The 16,428-nt window shown below is 41.4% G+C and overlaps 3 protein-coding genes across 7 annotated transcripts in view; 1 reads left to right on the top strand and 2 right to left on the bottom strand.

Moving 5' to 3' along the window:
- Positions 1-1,294, bottom strand: part of LOC110490767 (netrin-4-like) — a 37,835-nt gene extending 36,541 nt beyond the window's left edge. Inside the window, exon 1 of the mRNA XM_036944818.1 lies at positions 631-1,294. Within this exon, the coding sequence (XP_036800713.1) occupies positions 631-688 (58 nt within the window). The 5' untranslated portion in view covers positions 689-1,294. The remainder of the gene's footprint in view (positions 1-630) is intronic.
- A 3,662-nt stretch (positions 1,295-4,956) lies between these two features.
- On the top strand, positions 4,957-6,777 carry LOC110490436 (small nuclear ribonucleoprotein F). Its single transcript, XM_021563825.2, has 4 exons — positions 4,957-5,114; positions 5,375-5,500; positions 5,913-5,977; positions 6,477-6,777. The coding sequence occupies exons 1-4, from the start codon at positions 5,112-5,114 to the stop codon at positions 6,541-6,543; spliced, it is 261 nt and encodes an 86-aa protein (XP_021419500.1). The 5' UTR covers positions 4,957-5,111; the 3' UTR covers positions 6,544-6,777.
- Positions 6,778-10,702: 3,925 nt separating this feature from the next.
- On the bottom strand, positions 10,703-15,325 carry tsn9 (Tetraspanin-9). 5 transcript variants are annotated; one of them, NM_001165078.1, is given in 10 exon segments: positions 10,706-11,223; positions 11,295-11,378; positions 11,501-11,632; positions 12,460-12,561; positions 12,675-12,749; positions 12,848-13,039; positions 13,197-13,276; positions 14,440-14,488; positions 14,581-14,605; positions 15,066-15,276. In NM_001165078.1, coding segments are annotated over 7 exon segments (720 nt in total). In that variant the 5' UTR covers positions 13,260-13,276; positions 14,440-14,488; positions 14,581-14,605; positions 15,066-15,276; the 3' UTR covers positions 10,706-11,151.
- Between the last annotated feature and the right edge of the window lie 1,103 nt (positions 15,326-16,428).

Genomic DNA, 16,428 nt, shown 5'->3' with positions numbered 1-16,428 from the left:
ATCTAAACTTGAAGATAAACGTTTAAACTTGAATGCTTCAGTGTGGACTTTGACAGAGATCAATTTTTGGGCAGCTATGGGAGGAGGATGTGCACTGCAGACGAGTTCCAGATGCATTGGGTGTGGGATGTAAGAACACCTTCTGGGGTACACTGCCATCTTTAAGAGCCCTCTCCACGGCCAACATGCACACAGGGGAACGGGGGTTTCATGTTTTTATATAACACAACAATTATGTTTATAATGTTGGCAGGTATTCAAAATAGATTTTTGGCAGTCAACAATGATTGGTAGCTCACAGTAGCCGTCATTGTTATGGGTCTTTTGAGGTTATTACATAGTTATAAAAACATGTCGGTATATTTGTGTTTCGTTTGAAAACATTCTACATTATAGAGAAAATCTCAGTGATATCATGAGACACGAGTTTCACCTCCATACAAATAGAATGTTGACCCGAGGTGGTCAACAGAGCGGAGCGTAAGGAAATACTTTTGTCACCGTTGCTGCACTTGTCAGGCGTATTGTTCTCAGACAGCGGGAACGCTACATTGTTGCACACAATGAATACACTTCCTATGAATTGAATTCGATTAGAAGCAGGGTTTTTTTTCAAGAAAAAATACAAACCTGCAAGAAGCCCAGATAGTCCAGTACAGGTAAAAACAGCAAACAAAGTCCACATCATAGTTCCGACCCAAAAGCAAGTGTTCCCAAGAAGAGGTTAGGCTATGAGATACCTAGAGAGAAGCCTTGTGAATAGGCAACGCGACACCTCGTTGGTGTTATTCAAGTGGCAAATAGATGCAAGATGTCATCCTCCGAATGTAAAGCCAAGGTTCAAAGCCAGTAGTCTTTACTTTCCCTGTTTCAATAACAATCAGATATGATCAAAGAAGAACAAAGACCCCAGTTTGACAACACAGCCGGGTCAGACACCCAGGGAAAAGTATTCCATTATTCCGCATTACTTCTGCAAAAGCCGAGGACTGATTTGCGTTCTCTCGTATTCGCCGGGACCTTCTACCTTACAGTTAATTTGCTTGCTAATAGCCTGAAGATAAACTGTGAATCTACTATAGAATACAGAGAGAGTGACAGCGGGCTTGCGGCTCCGCCCCGTCTCTTTGCATTTTTCTCTTTAAAGGAACATTCTTGGTCGTCAGGATCCAGTTAGTGTCAGGTCAGAGCTGGCACGCTGTGGTCATCCAAACCTCTCCAATCCACAGACACTTATCCGGATAAAAAAAAATACGGTAAAGTTTATTGACACATCGTTTAAACAAAACAAAGGAACACAGAATAACAAAACCCAGGGTCCAGAATTAATGAGGCTCGTGAGCTGAACAGGATCCAAATTTGTAATAATTGCCCCCTTTTAGAAAGGAGACTCTAACCGCGTTTCCAACCAACCTTTTTAGGCGAATAAAGTAGCCCTATATGTCCGATAAAAAAATGACAACAAACCTGATGGAAACAGCTAATTTTGTCGGTAAAATATAAGGTTGGATATTTTTGTGTAGGTAAATGTATTATGCGAGAATTAAGGTAGGAACGCGTTTATGCCCAAATATTGATATAACTATCATATCGAAGTAAACTTGGAGTCACGGAATGACATGTTTATGTGGTCATCCTACTACGACTCGGGAAAACATACAGTTTATTAGGCTACAGATGAAATAAATGAGGATGAACTTCACAGGGTGGTGAAGGTGCAAGGTGGAAAGCTTGATGCTCCTTTCCAATAAATATCGAGGATCTTATTCTGGTGATTTGATGAATCCATGCTTGGCTGCCGTTTGACAAATTAAAACAATCTCAATTTTGGCCATAATAATCGTATCATGTAGACTGTACCCACAACTGTATCTGCGAGCTGGTGGATAGAGCGCACGTGCCTATACCAGAGTGGGCACATTCGCTATATAACACATGTTTTGTGACATCAGTAGAGTTGAAAATACAATGGAAACCCATTTAACTTTAAAAATGTTAATCTGTACACGTGAATTGTACAGTGGAATGGTGTGGGCATACCCCAAAAACAGAATGGTGTGTGTGCACTGGGCATTATAAATATTCACGGAAGTAGACTGGAATGGCCAACTCATCCTCCTCTAGAAGAAGATAGGCCAGCTCATCCTCCTCAGGGAGATGACGTCATGTTATTTGAGGACATTTTTTTAGCAAGCATTTTTTAAACATCTGTTTAAAATACAAATTTAAGGTTGGGGTTTTGAAGGGTTTTTTCTCCAATTTATGCTTTGGCCACAAATAGGAGTGTAGGAAGAGTCAAAGAGATTAATATTAACTTTAAAATGGAGATTTTCACTGGGCACTTACTTTAAAATTGTGGAGTTTGAGGGCCTCCTGAGTGACACAATGGTCTAAGGCACTGCATCGCAGTGCTAGAGACGTCACTACAGACCTGGCTTCGATCCCAGGCTGTATCACAACCGTCTGTGATCGGGAGTCTCATAGGGCGGCGCACAATTGGCCCAGCATCGCCCGGGTTTGGCCGGGCAGGCTTTACTTGGATCATCGTGCTCTAGCGACTCCTTGTGGCGGGCTGGGCGCCTGCAGGCTGACTTTGGTCATCAGTTGAATTGTGTTTCCTCCGACACATTGGTGCGACTGGCTTCCTGGTTAAGCGGGTGTGTGTTATGAAGCAAGGTTTGGCGGGTCATGTTTCGGAGGACGCATGACTGGACCTTTGCCTTCCAAGCCTGTTGGGGAGTTGCAGCGAAGAGACATGATCGAAATTGGGGAGAAAAGGGGGTAAAATACAACAACAAAAGAGTTTGGTCACTTGGCTAAATACAATTCTGCATGGGCCATGTTGACAATATGCTACTGATGGCCTATCCCAACAAAATCCCAGCTAATTGGAGTGGAATGCAAGCCAATTGAGATTTATTAACTGATCCATATTACGCAGTACCAATATATTAATGAACTACCCTGCCCTATGCAGAGAAGATTATACCAGGGGTTGGCCTTTAAATTCCTAGATTAATTTTTAATAGCCTACCAAAGTCTTGTTTCCGTTTCCAAAGGACTCCTAAAGGGGTACTTTGGAATTTTGGCAAAGAGTTCCCCAGAGTCAGACAAACCATTATGAAGAAAGTAAGAGGATAGCTTTGCGAGCCAATGCTAACTTGCGTTAGCGCAATAACTGGAAGTCTATGGGTATCTGCAAGTTATCAACTTCCTTCAAACTGCACGCAGAGACATAGAAATGGTATCCACGGGTTCATCTGACTCAGGGGAAGTCGATAAAGGGCATTGCCAAAATATCCCTTTAATAATGACAGCAATAAATCTTATGTAGGCCTAATATTATAGGCCCAATCTCAATAATAATATAACTTCTCATCTTGTCGTTAGGCCTATATGATAGTGTAGTTGGTGACAGCACTGCTGGGGATATGGGGTTTGATTGTAGCATATTCTCTCTCTGCAGTAGATTACAAATATTGGGAAATTTGAACGAAATCAATAACAAACCGTTTCTGTGTACATGCTGCCCTCGTGTGGTCAGTGCTGGTGATGAGCATTATACAATAGTACAGTAAAGTCATGGAGCTGCATTGGTATTCAGGAATGATGTGGGGCTCTGACTCTCAATGCCCCCTCCCCTTCCTCCTTTAGTTTAGTGATCTCCTGCTCTAATTCTTTGATAGGCCCTCAACCCGCCTCTTCTCTGCTGCTTTCCACTTCACCTCAATGAGCCCAGCATGGCTCCTCTCTATGGAGCACACCAGAGCCGACCTGCATACTGTCTAATATCTCTCATTCTCTGTTTTGCTGAGCGCTCTAGTTCTCCTGGATTATATCCTGCACTTCTGTTTCCATCTTCCCCATGAGTCTTCCTCCCTGCATATCTATTACACAGTAGACAATGGGACATGTCTGTGTCATGCATGCAGCAGCTCATGATTAGTGATCATTTATCTATCCTTTAACAGTATAAGAGTTTTCCCATGATACATACCTAGGTGTATGTTTGTCCATACACACACACACACACACACACACACACACACACACACACACACACACACACACACACACACACACACACACACACACACACACACACACACACCTGAACATGCTCACACAAACATATTAATATTGATGTAAGGACATCAGTATTTCAGCAACAAAGAGGGTTTTGTGTAATTTCAGAGGAATTTCCACTGAAACCATCCCTTGCTGTTGGAAGTATTATTCATGATCTCAAGTTCAAACTTGCAAAATGGTTTAGTAACAGTCGAATGCTTCAAGACAGAAAAATTAATGAGAGCATTCTCCAGACTGGCAGTGCATAAAGAGAGCTGCCAGATAGACCTAGATATGACAGTCTACCTCTATGCCATAAGTTCTTCATGCAATTCCAGACAAAATGTATTCATAAAGAAACATTTTATTTGAAATGAAATACAGATTTAAAATCTTGTTTCAAATGTTTTAATTAAATGACAATTACCTTGGACACCAGTGGTTTCCATTGATGGTCACTCCTCCCGGGGCATGGCCGAAGACTGGGTTTTGTCTTGAAAACATACATTTGTTTATTTGCTGCGTTACATAGAAATTAGTAAAGCTTTATCTAGGTAGATTACATCCATTGATAGCAAATAAATTACATCATAGCCCAAAGATTTTGGGGAAGTGGACCGTGGTGCAATACGCAACACGATAACCACTATAACCGCCAGAGGGCGCCACTGCCCCATAGGTGTTCAGTTAACTTCACATGGGCAGTCTTTTGAATAAAATGCAACCATTTTAGATGGACATGGATAAATATAACAGTTTACTCTCCTTTATTTATCCATAACATTTCCATTAAAATATCTGCCGCAATGAGCAATGAACATGAACATTTAAATCATGTCTCTTCATTTTTGCCCCTCGGTACACTAGGTGGCAGTACATAAATAATTCGAGCTCTTTTTCTCAATCGATTAACCTTTGTTTTGGGTCAAAGTTGAAAGGTTCCAGCTTCCTGGTTTCGGCGGCAATGTGTACAAGTCTGGACGTTTTTGTGTCGAAAAAATAGTAAAGTACAAAGATATAAAAGCACCACATTTCGTACAGCAATGGTGAGTGTTGATATGGTTGGTAATAATAAAATTGCCCGGATCTGTTGAAAAGAGAAACGGATTAGCAGTTGAGTTGGGTGCCTTTTTCCGGCAAGCTAACGTTATCCCATTCATTCATTGCATTTACAGTGAATGAGCAGCAAATAAAGTCATGTTGCAGATTGAAATCTAATACACATGGGTCTGAACGTTCTATTTTGTTCCATTAAATTATTAACCATAACAATTAATCCCACCTTCCTGTTTCTGTGTGTCTGTAGAGTTTACCTCTGAACCCTAAACCCTTCCTGAATGGCCTGACAGGCAAGCCGGTGATGGTGAAGCTGAAGTGGGGGATGGAGTACAAGGGCTACCTAGTGTCTGTGGACAGCTACATGAACATGCAGGTGAGGGAGCACACCTGGACACGGGTGCTTTTAGCAACGTGGGTGTATTTATATACGCTAGCGTTGCTTTCAATTGAATTTGGTTGCACAAAAACAGTACGTGGGAAGCCAGAAGTTAAAAACAGTTCCATTTCAGCTTACAGTGCCGGTGGACAGGAGGATTGGTCATTATGACTGGGAATTTGAGACAAAGCATTGTGTTATTTAACAGACTTTCCAAACGTGGGTCTGTTGTAGACTCACTTCCTATCTGCTTATCTCATCAAAATAAGTCTCCCACAAGTTATTAATTTTGTCCACGTATGCCGCAGGTACAAGACTTGTATGTTGCACCGAACCTGGACAGTGTGTGTGGCTGGTGCAAATAAATGGCGATGTAAATTTGTCATGTTTTTGTCATTGGTTTCGACAGTTGGCGAACACAGAAGAGTATGTAGATGGAGCGTTGGCTGGTCACCTTGGAGAAGTACTTGTTAGGTAAATAAGAGCCCTCTTCTGGATTCTCTACAATGTTGCCTTCTGCCCCTTGTCCTTTACTCCTGAGGTGATCATGATCGGCAACGACTCCATTCATGAAATACCTACTTTTCTTAGAGCAGTGATCTGGGGTGTATTCATTAGTGTAGACTGTTTCAACAGAAAGTGTTTTTTTAAAAAAAAACAAGTTTCATATTGGACAAGTTCAGGAAGGTCCCTCAAAGTCCCACTTTGGCTTGTTTGGTTTGTAGTAAATAATACCCAGTTCAAGAAAGGAAGTATTTGTTGAAATCAGATGTTTTCTGCAATAGAATGTAACTCTATATTCTGAAATATTTGTTGAACTGCAAGTCAACCTTTTAATGAGTACCAGTAGAAATTTATTCTCTCTGGACTTCTGTATCCAGCATACTTCTGGTGTGACTGATGCAGATGTTTGATAGTGGCTGTTTTCAGTGTAATTCTCTATGATCTAAAGTGTGTAATTCTCTACCCACAGGTGCAATAATGTTTTATATATTAGAGGAGTGGAGGAAGAAGAGGAGGACGGAGAAATGAAAGAGTGATGGCGAGGATGAGACTTGCAACTGATGATCTGGATGAGTGTTGTTTGAATCTTTGTTTTTTTTTCATTTTCACTGTGTGGAAAATGGACTCTTGGTAAGAAAGTTAGCTTTACATGTATGAAACTTTCAAGAGCATTTTTTATTTAATTTTTTATTTTTACTGTTTATGATCCAATATGTATTATCACTGTAGAATAAATGTAGAAAATGATGGTTATTGTACCCATTCCTAAACCTGCTGTCTGGTGGTATTATTACAGGTTTGTGAGGGAGGTGATTGATGTGGTGTCTCAACCTTATTAACAAACACTACACATTGAACAGAACTTGTCAATCAATGTACCATATTCCTCATTTCCAAAGCCCCTCCCGACCATGTACTTTGAACACCTGTTGTCCACATATGAACTTTTCCCCAAACCACTAGAAAGTGACAGAGGTGACTTACAAAAGTAACTCGCATTTTTAAGCTTAATTTTGACAATTTCTAAATGTCTAACAAACTTTTGGTAAAGAATGCGAAAGAGGTGGTTTTAAGTTGCAACAGCGGTGAGAAGTTCCTGACGAAGGAAGGGATGTGGCTACTAGTTAATGTTTGTTACAATCTGGTTAGAACGAGTTGCCTACAGATTGCCCTAACGTGCTGTGAAAGCAAAACTACATTTTGGCTAAACCAAATGTTATTCCACCGCAAACTTGATTAAAAGAGCTGTGTTTTGTTCGTGTAGCGACGGTCTGATAAAGGATATTGGACTTGCGAGCACCATTGATATCCAATATGCAGGGTGCTCGTTTGATGAAGTAATCGATGCAACTGGCATGTGTGTCATTCCAGGCAAGTATCAGTGCAATACACCACCCTGGACAATCGGGGAGGTAGATCTAGGCGTGCACGAAGGTGTAAACATGGTTTGTGCTATCTGGGATCCTTAACCATAGCCCTTTCCCAATGCTAAACTTAACCCGTACCATTTTTAAATGTAAATTTCAATGGTGTGGGACGTCCCAAGGATCCCGGATAGCAAGGGCCATGTAAACATGCAACCTGGGCCACGTTTATTTGTCAAACGTTGTCGAACGGTGCAGATAGAAATGCCATGAATAGGGCTGATGTTATTCCTTATTCAACATGTCAGAGCATAGGAGGTGGTTGGCACATTAATTGGGGAGGACGGGCTCGAGGTAATGGCTGGTGCGGAATCAGTGGAATGGTATCAAACATGGTTATGAGCCGTTCTCCCCTCTGCAGCCTCCTGTGTGTCAGAGAGCCATGTTTGGCCTAACTGGCATATTTTAATGTTCCAAAATGTTCGGTCCTGCCGAATGCTCCCCTGTTCTATTGAGACAAATATTTGAATCATTGGTTTGGTGTTCTATCATGTAGAGAATTAGGTTTTGTAGAAATGCAGCCGTGCTCTGTGTATTATTACGTTTCAGGACTGGTTGATGCACACACTCACCCGTATGGGCTGGAGACAGGGTGCATGAATTTGCCGTGAAGATAAATATGACTTCCATGGGTCCTGTCCCCTCTGCCTCAACAGCTTGTAATATGACTTCCATGGGTCCTGTCCCCTCTGCCTCAACAGCTTGTAATATGACGTCCATGGGTCCTGTCCCCTCTGCCTCAACAGCTTGTAATATGACGTCCATGGGTCCTGTCCCCTCTGACTCAACCGCTTGTAATGCGACTCGCCTTTTAGAGTAAAAGTAAAGGTTTATATGGCATTTACACAAGCAGCCCAATTCTGATATTCTGAACCTACAACCCTGTGCTTATGGAAAAGATCCTTACACCAGAGCCACCGACTTCTTCACCCTCCCCTCTGTATGTTTGGCATGGGGAATTGTTTGAAACGTACATAAAAGCACAAGAGATGAGGTTTGAACCCATAACCTCTCGGTAGGACATGCTCGCAGAGTGGAACTGACCTTCCACAGATTTGCATTATTTTCCAGATAACGCAGAGCCACTAGTTGATTATCCCTTTTATTAAACCAGGGCTATAATTTGACACATTTGCTGCTTCAACATCCACTGAAGTTGCTTACAAGTTTACTAGATAGCGACAGTAGTTGCCTTGGTAACCAAAGAAACAGACTTGCTAGTTTAGCTTATCAAACCATCAGTTCTAGTTTGCTGTTATGAATTTTAATAAAAAAATGGCAGTGGTTTCAATTCATTTGTATTTATTTTTGCAGCTCAAACATGTAATGAACTACAGCCATTGACTACCGTGCCTTATATGGAAATAATGCCAATCTAGAATGCCCTTCAAGCCAATCAGAAACAAGTATTCAACAATGTCATGGCATTGAACTCAACCACAGTGGTGCAAGGTGGGGGTGGGGGGTGCAGACTCCTTCACACTTTTCTTGCTCCTCTTTGTATGTTTGACATTAATAGTTGCAGAAATCTACACAAGTGTAAAGTTGAGGTAAACCCACAAACTCAAGGTTATGAGACAGGGGTTCTAACCATTGAGCCACAAAATCCTGCACGTTCTCTCTTGAACATACAACCTCAGAATCATGAGGCAGACTTCTGTAATATTCTGCAGAATGAGGTGGCATTGTTTCTACTGGGAACTCCTGTAACAGTTTCTAGATGATAGTTCACTCCTGTAACAGTTTCTAGATGATGATAGTTCACTCCTGTAACAGATAATGATGATAGTTCACTCCTGTAACAGTTTCTATATTATGATAGTTCACTCCTGTAACAGTTTCTATATGATGATAGTTCACTCCTGTAACAGTTTCTAGATGATGATAGTTCAATCCTGTAACAGATAATGATGATAGTTCACTCCTGTAACAGTTTCTATATTATGATAGTTCACTCCTGTAACAGTTTCTATATGATGATAGTTCACTCCTGTAACAGTTTCTAGATGATGATAGTTCAGACCTGTAACAGTACTAGATGACGATAGTTCACTCCTGTAACAGTTTCTATATGATGATAGTTTAATCCTGTAACAGTTTCTAGATGATGATGATAGTTCAATCCTGTAACAGTTTCTAGATGATGATAGTTCACTCCTGTAACAGATAATGATGATAGTTCACTCCTGTAACAGTTTCTATATGATGATAGTTCAATCCTGTAACAGTTTCTATAAATTGATGATAGTTCAATCCTGTAACAGTTTCTAGATGATGATAGTTCACTCCTCTAACAGTACTAGATGACGATAGTTCACTCCTGTAACAGTTTCTATCTGATGACGATAGTTCCATCCTGTAACAGTTTCTATATGATGATGATAGTTCAATCCTGTAACAGTTTCTATATGACGATAGTTCACTCCTGTAACAGTACTAGATGATGATAGTTCACTCCTGTAACAGTTTCTATATGATGATAGTTCAATCCTGTAACAGTTTCTATATGATGATGATAGTTCACTCCTGTAACAGTTTCTAGATGATGATAGTTCACTCCTGTAACAGTTTCTAGATGATGATAGTTCACTCCTGTAAAAGTTTCTATATGATGATAGTTCACTCCTGTAACAGTTTCTAGATGACGATAGTTCAATCCTGTAACAGTTTCTATATGATGATGATAGTTCAATCCTGTAACAGTACTAGATGATGATAGTTCACTCCTGTAACAGTTTCTATATGATGATGATAGTTCACTCCTGTAACAGTTTCTAGATGATGATAGTTCACTCCTGTAACAGTACTAGATGACGATAGTTCACTCCTGTAACAGTACTAGATGACGATAGTTCACTCCTGTAACAGTTTCTAGATGATGATGATAGTTCACTCCTGTAACAGTTTCTATATGATGATGATAGTTCACTCCTGTAACAGTACTAGATGACGATAGTTCCAGCCTGTAACAGTTTCTATATGATGATGATAGTTAAATCCTGTAACAGTACTAGATGACGATAGTTCACTCCTGTAACAGTTTCTATATGATGATGATAGTTCAATCCTGTAACAGTTTCTAGATGATGATAGTTCACTACTGTAACAGTTTCTAGATGACGATAGTTCACTACTGTAACAGTTTCTAGATGACGATGATAGTTCACTCCTGTAACAGTACTAGATGACGATAGTTCACTCCTGTAACAGTACTAAATGATGCTTTAGTAAACAGAATTGGAATTTGAACTGAAGGAAAGATGGCCAGCACTTTGACAGAATAAGCTTAACTTTTATTGAACATCTCAGTAACTGGTTTTACAATAATGCATCCATACAATATAACTAATCCGTTTAAGAATTTCTAAGGCATGAAACCAAACCTCTGTCCCTCTACTCTTTTTTGTGTTCAAGCCATTCATTCTATTCTGGATGACCGAGGGATAACCCTACACCCACATACACACAATCCAACCCCCCTTCCTCACCCACCATAACTGAACTAGGGCTGGGATTCAATCCCGGCCAAGAACATAATGATAAAGATGATCCTCAAAAAACATTAAAATTGCCTTTGTGCACAAAATGATACATGGGTGTGTAAATATAAACACTAAATTAAAAGTAGTTTTGTGGCATGTGTGTGTGCACGTTTGTGCCTTTTTAGAGTATAATTTTGTATAAAAGTAATGGGCCTCAAACTCTGTGTGTGTGTGTGTTCTAAGCTTCGTACTTCTTCCCGGATCGGTGGATCTGCTGGTACAAAGTCATGGAGAAGGCCATACCCAGGAGCTGCAGACAGGAAGTCACATCAATAACACTGCAACAACATCATTACACACACACACTCACACACACCTTACCTGTATGACCAGAACACACATGGCGATGGTTCCCAGCAGGTGTTTATTGTCATCCAGCCACTCCTCCACCTTCTCATAGCAACCCTGACAAGAGAGAAACATACAATCTTGAGAAGTGAAAAAGGACACTCCTACACAGCAATACACACACACACTCCTTGATGGGAGGGAGAAGATCAGACATTTTTAAACAAACACAAACTGACCCGTGTCCAGAACTGGTTGGTGGCATTGCGCCCACAGTCCTGGTAGATATCCTGACAGCAGTGGTCAGGAACCACCTTCTCCTGCAGGGCAGTGTGCCAGTCTGTGTACCCATTCACCCCACAACAATGCCACTGACAGGGAGAGAGAGGAGACAGGGTTATATATTGCACCTCTCCCTTGTGGAATGCTATGCTATTAGTGTGGCGTTGCATGGTAGATCATTAGTAGTTAGGTACCGTACCTCTGTCTGTATGGTGTTCCAGGCATTGTATGGTAGATCATTAGTAGTTAGGTACTGTACCTCTGTCTGTATGGTGTTCCAGGCTTGTATGGTAGATCATTAGTAGTTAGGTACAGTAACTCTGTCTGTATGGTGTTCCAGGCGTTATATGGTAGATCATTAGTAGTTAGGTACCGTACCTCTGTCTGTATGGTGTTCCAGGCTTGTATGGTAGATCATTAGTAGTTAGGTACTGTACCTCTGTCTGTATGGTGTTCCAGGCTTGTATGGTAGATCATTAGTAGTTAGGTACAGTAACTCTGTCTGTATGGTGTTCCAGGCATTATATGGTAGATCATTAGTAGTTAGGTACCGTACCTCTGTCTGTATGGTGTTCCAGGCATTGTATGGTAGATCATTAGTAGTTAGGTACCGTACCTCTGTCTGTATGGTGTTCCAGGCATTGTATGGTAGATCATTAGTAGTTAGGTACTGTACCTCTGTCTGTATGGTGTTCCAGGCGTTATATGGTAGATCATTAGTAGTTAGGTACCGTACCTCTGTCTGTATGGTGTTCCAGGCATTGTATGGTAGATCATTAGTAGTTAGGTACCGTACCTCTGTCTGTATGGTGTTCCAGGCATTGTATGGTAGATCATTAGTAGTTAGGTACCGTACCTCTGTCTGTATGGTGTTCCAGGCGTTATATGGTAGATCATTAGTAGTTAGGTACCGTACCTCTGTCTGTATGGTGTTCCAGGCGTTGCGGAGGCCAGCGTTGTTGTTGGTGCTGTACAGAGCAAGTCCCTCTTGCAGGTCCTGTCTGGCGTTATCACTCACCTGCACACACAGTGGATCATGAGAAATGTAGGCAGAGGCACTATGGGTACAGGAACCATAGGAGGAAGGATAACCTGGGGTTGAATTGACAGGAGGCTCTATGGGAGTCTTACATTGTCTGTGTATACGAAGAACAGGATGAGTAGGATCAGCTCCACCAACAGAATAACCAACAACGTGATGAAAAACTACAGGGAACAAGTGAGAGAAGAGAGAGAGGCAGGTGAGGTTGCCAATGTGCCAAGCAATGTAGTGTGGTGCATCGTGGGTCATGTAGTTCACTCACACTCAGCAGCAGACACTTGTTCTCCTTGATGGCACCCAGGCAACCCAGGAAGCCTGTAACCATGATGACAGCACCCAGGGTGATGATGAGGTTGGCAGCAGAGATGGAGGGGAAGGATGGTGATAGGGTGGCAAAACTGCCCTGAGACACAGACAACCACACCCCCACACCCAACAAACCACAGCCCCCCAACTGAAAGAGGCAGAATAAAATATAAATACATGAGTGTCATTACTCTACTCATTATTATACCTTTAGTATACTATGATTTAATAATAAAATATAATGCAGAATCAGAAGATCAATTCGTTTGAAAATCATTATGTGTATAGTGAGTTTGTTCACCCACCCAGAAGAGCAGGTTGAAGAGGAACAACATGTATTTGACACAGCAGAGGCAGCCGCGAGCCATGGTGAAGCTGTGACAATCTGCAAATAAAACGTCAGTGTTTATTATGCAAAACTTTTGTGAAGAATGTGTACGTGTCTCCATTGCAAATGATCAGCAATCGACTACAATTCAAATGTGACTGAATATCTCGATGACTTCAAACATTGTTCGAACTTGTTTCCTTTTAGTCGTTACAACGGAGTGTATTTCCATAGGCACTAGTAAATAGTAATACTGCACTCACCTCACTTGCGAAACTGTTGTAATTCCTCAAGAAACCACCAGTGCAGCGTTAACAAAGTAAAAATCAAAACTCGCAGGTATAGAAGGGTTGGTTGTTTAGCAACAAAATCAACGCTTACACAACTATAGGGCAAAACACACGGGGTTGGCTTTACATTGCTGACAACATGTAAACTCTATTTCGAATTCAATGTTTATTAAAACAGAAATACATGTGCACAATGAGCAATTGTCTATCAAATACATCGTTAAAGTTGTTGGTTAGCTTGCGAATTTGGGCCATAGCATTGACATGAAATCTGTCAAAACAAGACATGGTATCAAGAAAATGAGCCACTTACGATTCCCCACATGGCACTTCTCATTCTGGCGAGCAATCTGGTCATCCAAAACCACAAGACGCTGACTTCTGCCCCCATAGAATCATGCACATTGTTTTCGTGACATGTCCAGCTAACCCATCTATTAAAATGTCAAGGGTTTTTTGCTCCCAAAAAAATTGGTTGATATTTTGAGAGATTACAACAGACTAAGGCCTACATTTTCCCAGGTGAATATACATAAAGATGAGTAGCTCCTATCCATCTGCTTCACATGTACCAGTGAAAATATACTCCGCTGTAATTCCTCAGCGGAACCACGAGGGCAGTTTGCTCAAGATTGAACGTGACTGGAGTCCTATGGACTAAAGCAACGTTTTCATAATTATGTAGGCTATCCAGTTCACTCCTGATATAGAAGTGTTTGGGAACGTCGTATATACGAGCACAATGCCAAAACCTCCAGGTAGCCCCGCAGAAATAACAGAAAATGCATTTGAAAAACTAAAGAACATATACCGAACAATGTTTTGATTTAGTCACTTCTTTCATGGGAAAGGCCTGCCCTCTTGGGGTCGTGTTGAGGCATGACAATTGATACTATTTGAACATGTAAACTGTTCTCGTAATAATTTTACCACTTAGATAAGGAATTAGATGGTGCCGTCGAGCCTTCAGCGGAGGGACCTGTAAAACAAAGCACACACAACTATTTCATGTAGGCCTACTGTTGTTCTATGTAGTAGAAACTTAGTTATGTTCTTCTGGAAATTACTTACCGAGCCAGTAACAGTGTGGTGGGCTCTGACAAACACACACACACACAGAGAGAGAGAAATCTACCATCACTTTTAGGCCAAATACAGAATAATACATCAGATTGCACTCCCTCTTCATCTTTTTTCTACATCGCCACCACAGGAAGTGACATTTGGTGAGGATCGAGAAAGAAGCATTGTTGCTCGCTCTAGGATGTGTTATGTTACTGTTTGAATCTGATAGTGTTATGATGTAACTTCTGTTCAAAGAAAATGTCAACATTGTTTAGTAGCCAGGTCCAATGGTTTTGGCCACACTTCTGATTTAATTCGTTAACGTCGTAAACATATAACTTTGGTCGTGCGTAAATCTTTACAAGCATATATTCTCATCCAAGTTTTAGAACATTACACAGACTGGATTGATACCCAGACTGCTGGGATGATTTTAGACTTGTCCTAAACACCATGGCCGAAGTATCCAGACCAAAGAGATGAATCCGTACCGTAACTGCACCAGCTCGAGTTCAGCTCATCCTCATTTCAACCATCTCCTGACTACTGCGACCGACCTCTATCCGGTTTTCCAGCGTAGAATTCGCGATAATGCAGAAGTTAACAAATCCGATTGTATTCTTTTTGTAGGCTATATTTAAACTTTCCTGCTGTCGTCGATGAGTCGCAGGCGGAGTATTTTCTCTCAGAAGGGCGGAAACTGGTCTGGAGGCGTGACTGTGGTGGGGAGGAATTATGTTACCGAATGGAACTGCAACGAGAGTATGGGACGTCCTGGGAGATAATGGATTTATTTGTGTGTGTGACTGTGTTGCCATTTTTCTTTCATGGTACATTAACTAATAATAATGTGTAACCTAACAGAACATAACTGCACACAAATACAAACACGGCCCCAAAGCCAAGTGAGAATTTAATGAAGATGAATCATACCAACATTAATAATTATAAATACTTTAGACATGACTGTACAGATAAACTCCAAATGACAATACAAAATATACAAAACAGTGACAGTTCCTTTCATTTGCAGTCCTATAATATCCATAGCATTAAGCAGGGATGTGTTCCCCTGTGTTGTAGGGTCTAGGGTGGAGAGCCAAACCACTTTCCAGTTTCAGTCAGAATCATGGGAACAAGTACCTTTGCAGAGAAAACTGGAGTGGCTGGAGCCACGATGGAGTTCTCAGGAATAAACAGAGCCCAGGAGACATGAAGAGGAGTGGAACTCAGTGTCAACCCTACCAACTCTCTCCCTTCCTCTCTTTCCCTTTCTCCTTCCTTCCTTTCTTCCTCTCTTCTTTCTTTCCTTTCTCTCTCTTCTTCCTTCCTTCCTCTCTTCTTTCTCCCTTTCTCTCTCCCGTTCTCTCTCTTCTTCCTTCCTTTCTCTCTTCTTCCTTCCTTCCTTCCTTCCTTCCTTCCTTCCTTCCTTCCTTCCTTCCTTCCTTCCTTCCTTCCTTCCTTCCTCTATTCTTCCTTCCTCTCTTCTCCCTTTCTCTCTCTTCTTCCTTCCTTCCTCTCTTCTTCCTTCCTTCCTTCCTTCCTCTCTTCTATCTTCCTTCCTTCCTTCCTTCCTTCCTTCCTTCCTTCCTTCCTTCCTTCCTTCCTTCCTTCCTTCCTTCCTCTATTCTTCCTTCCTCTCTTCTTCCTTACTCTCTTCTCCCTTTCTCTCTCTTCTTCCTTCCTTCCTCTCTTCTATCTTCCTTCCTCTCTTCTCCCTTTCTCTCTCTTCTTCCGTCCTTCCTCTCTTCTTCCGTCCTTACTCTCTTTTTTTTTCCTTACTCTTCTCCCTTTCTCTCCTTCCTTCCTTCCTTCCTTCCTTCCTTCCTTCCTTCCTTCCTTCCTTCCTTCCTT

The sequence above is a fragment of the Oncorhynchus mykiss genome, chromosome 15, assembly GCF_013265735.2.
Source record: "Oncorhynchus mykiss isolate Arlee chromosome 15, USDA_OmykA_1.1, whole genome shotgun sequence".
Taxonomy (NCBI): domain Eukaryota; kingdom Metazoa; phylum Chordata; class Actinopteri; order Salmoniformes; family Salmonidae; genus Oncorhynchus; species Oncorhynchus mykiss.
Note: the sequence above shows the minus strand (reverse complement) of the source record. Positions and strands in the feature narration are given on the sequence as shown.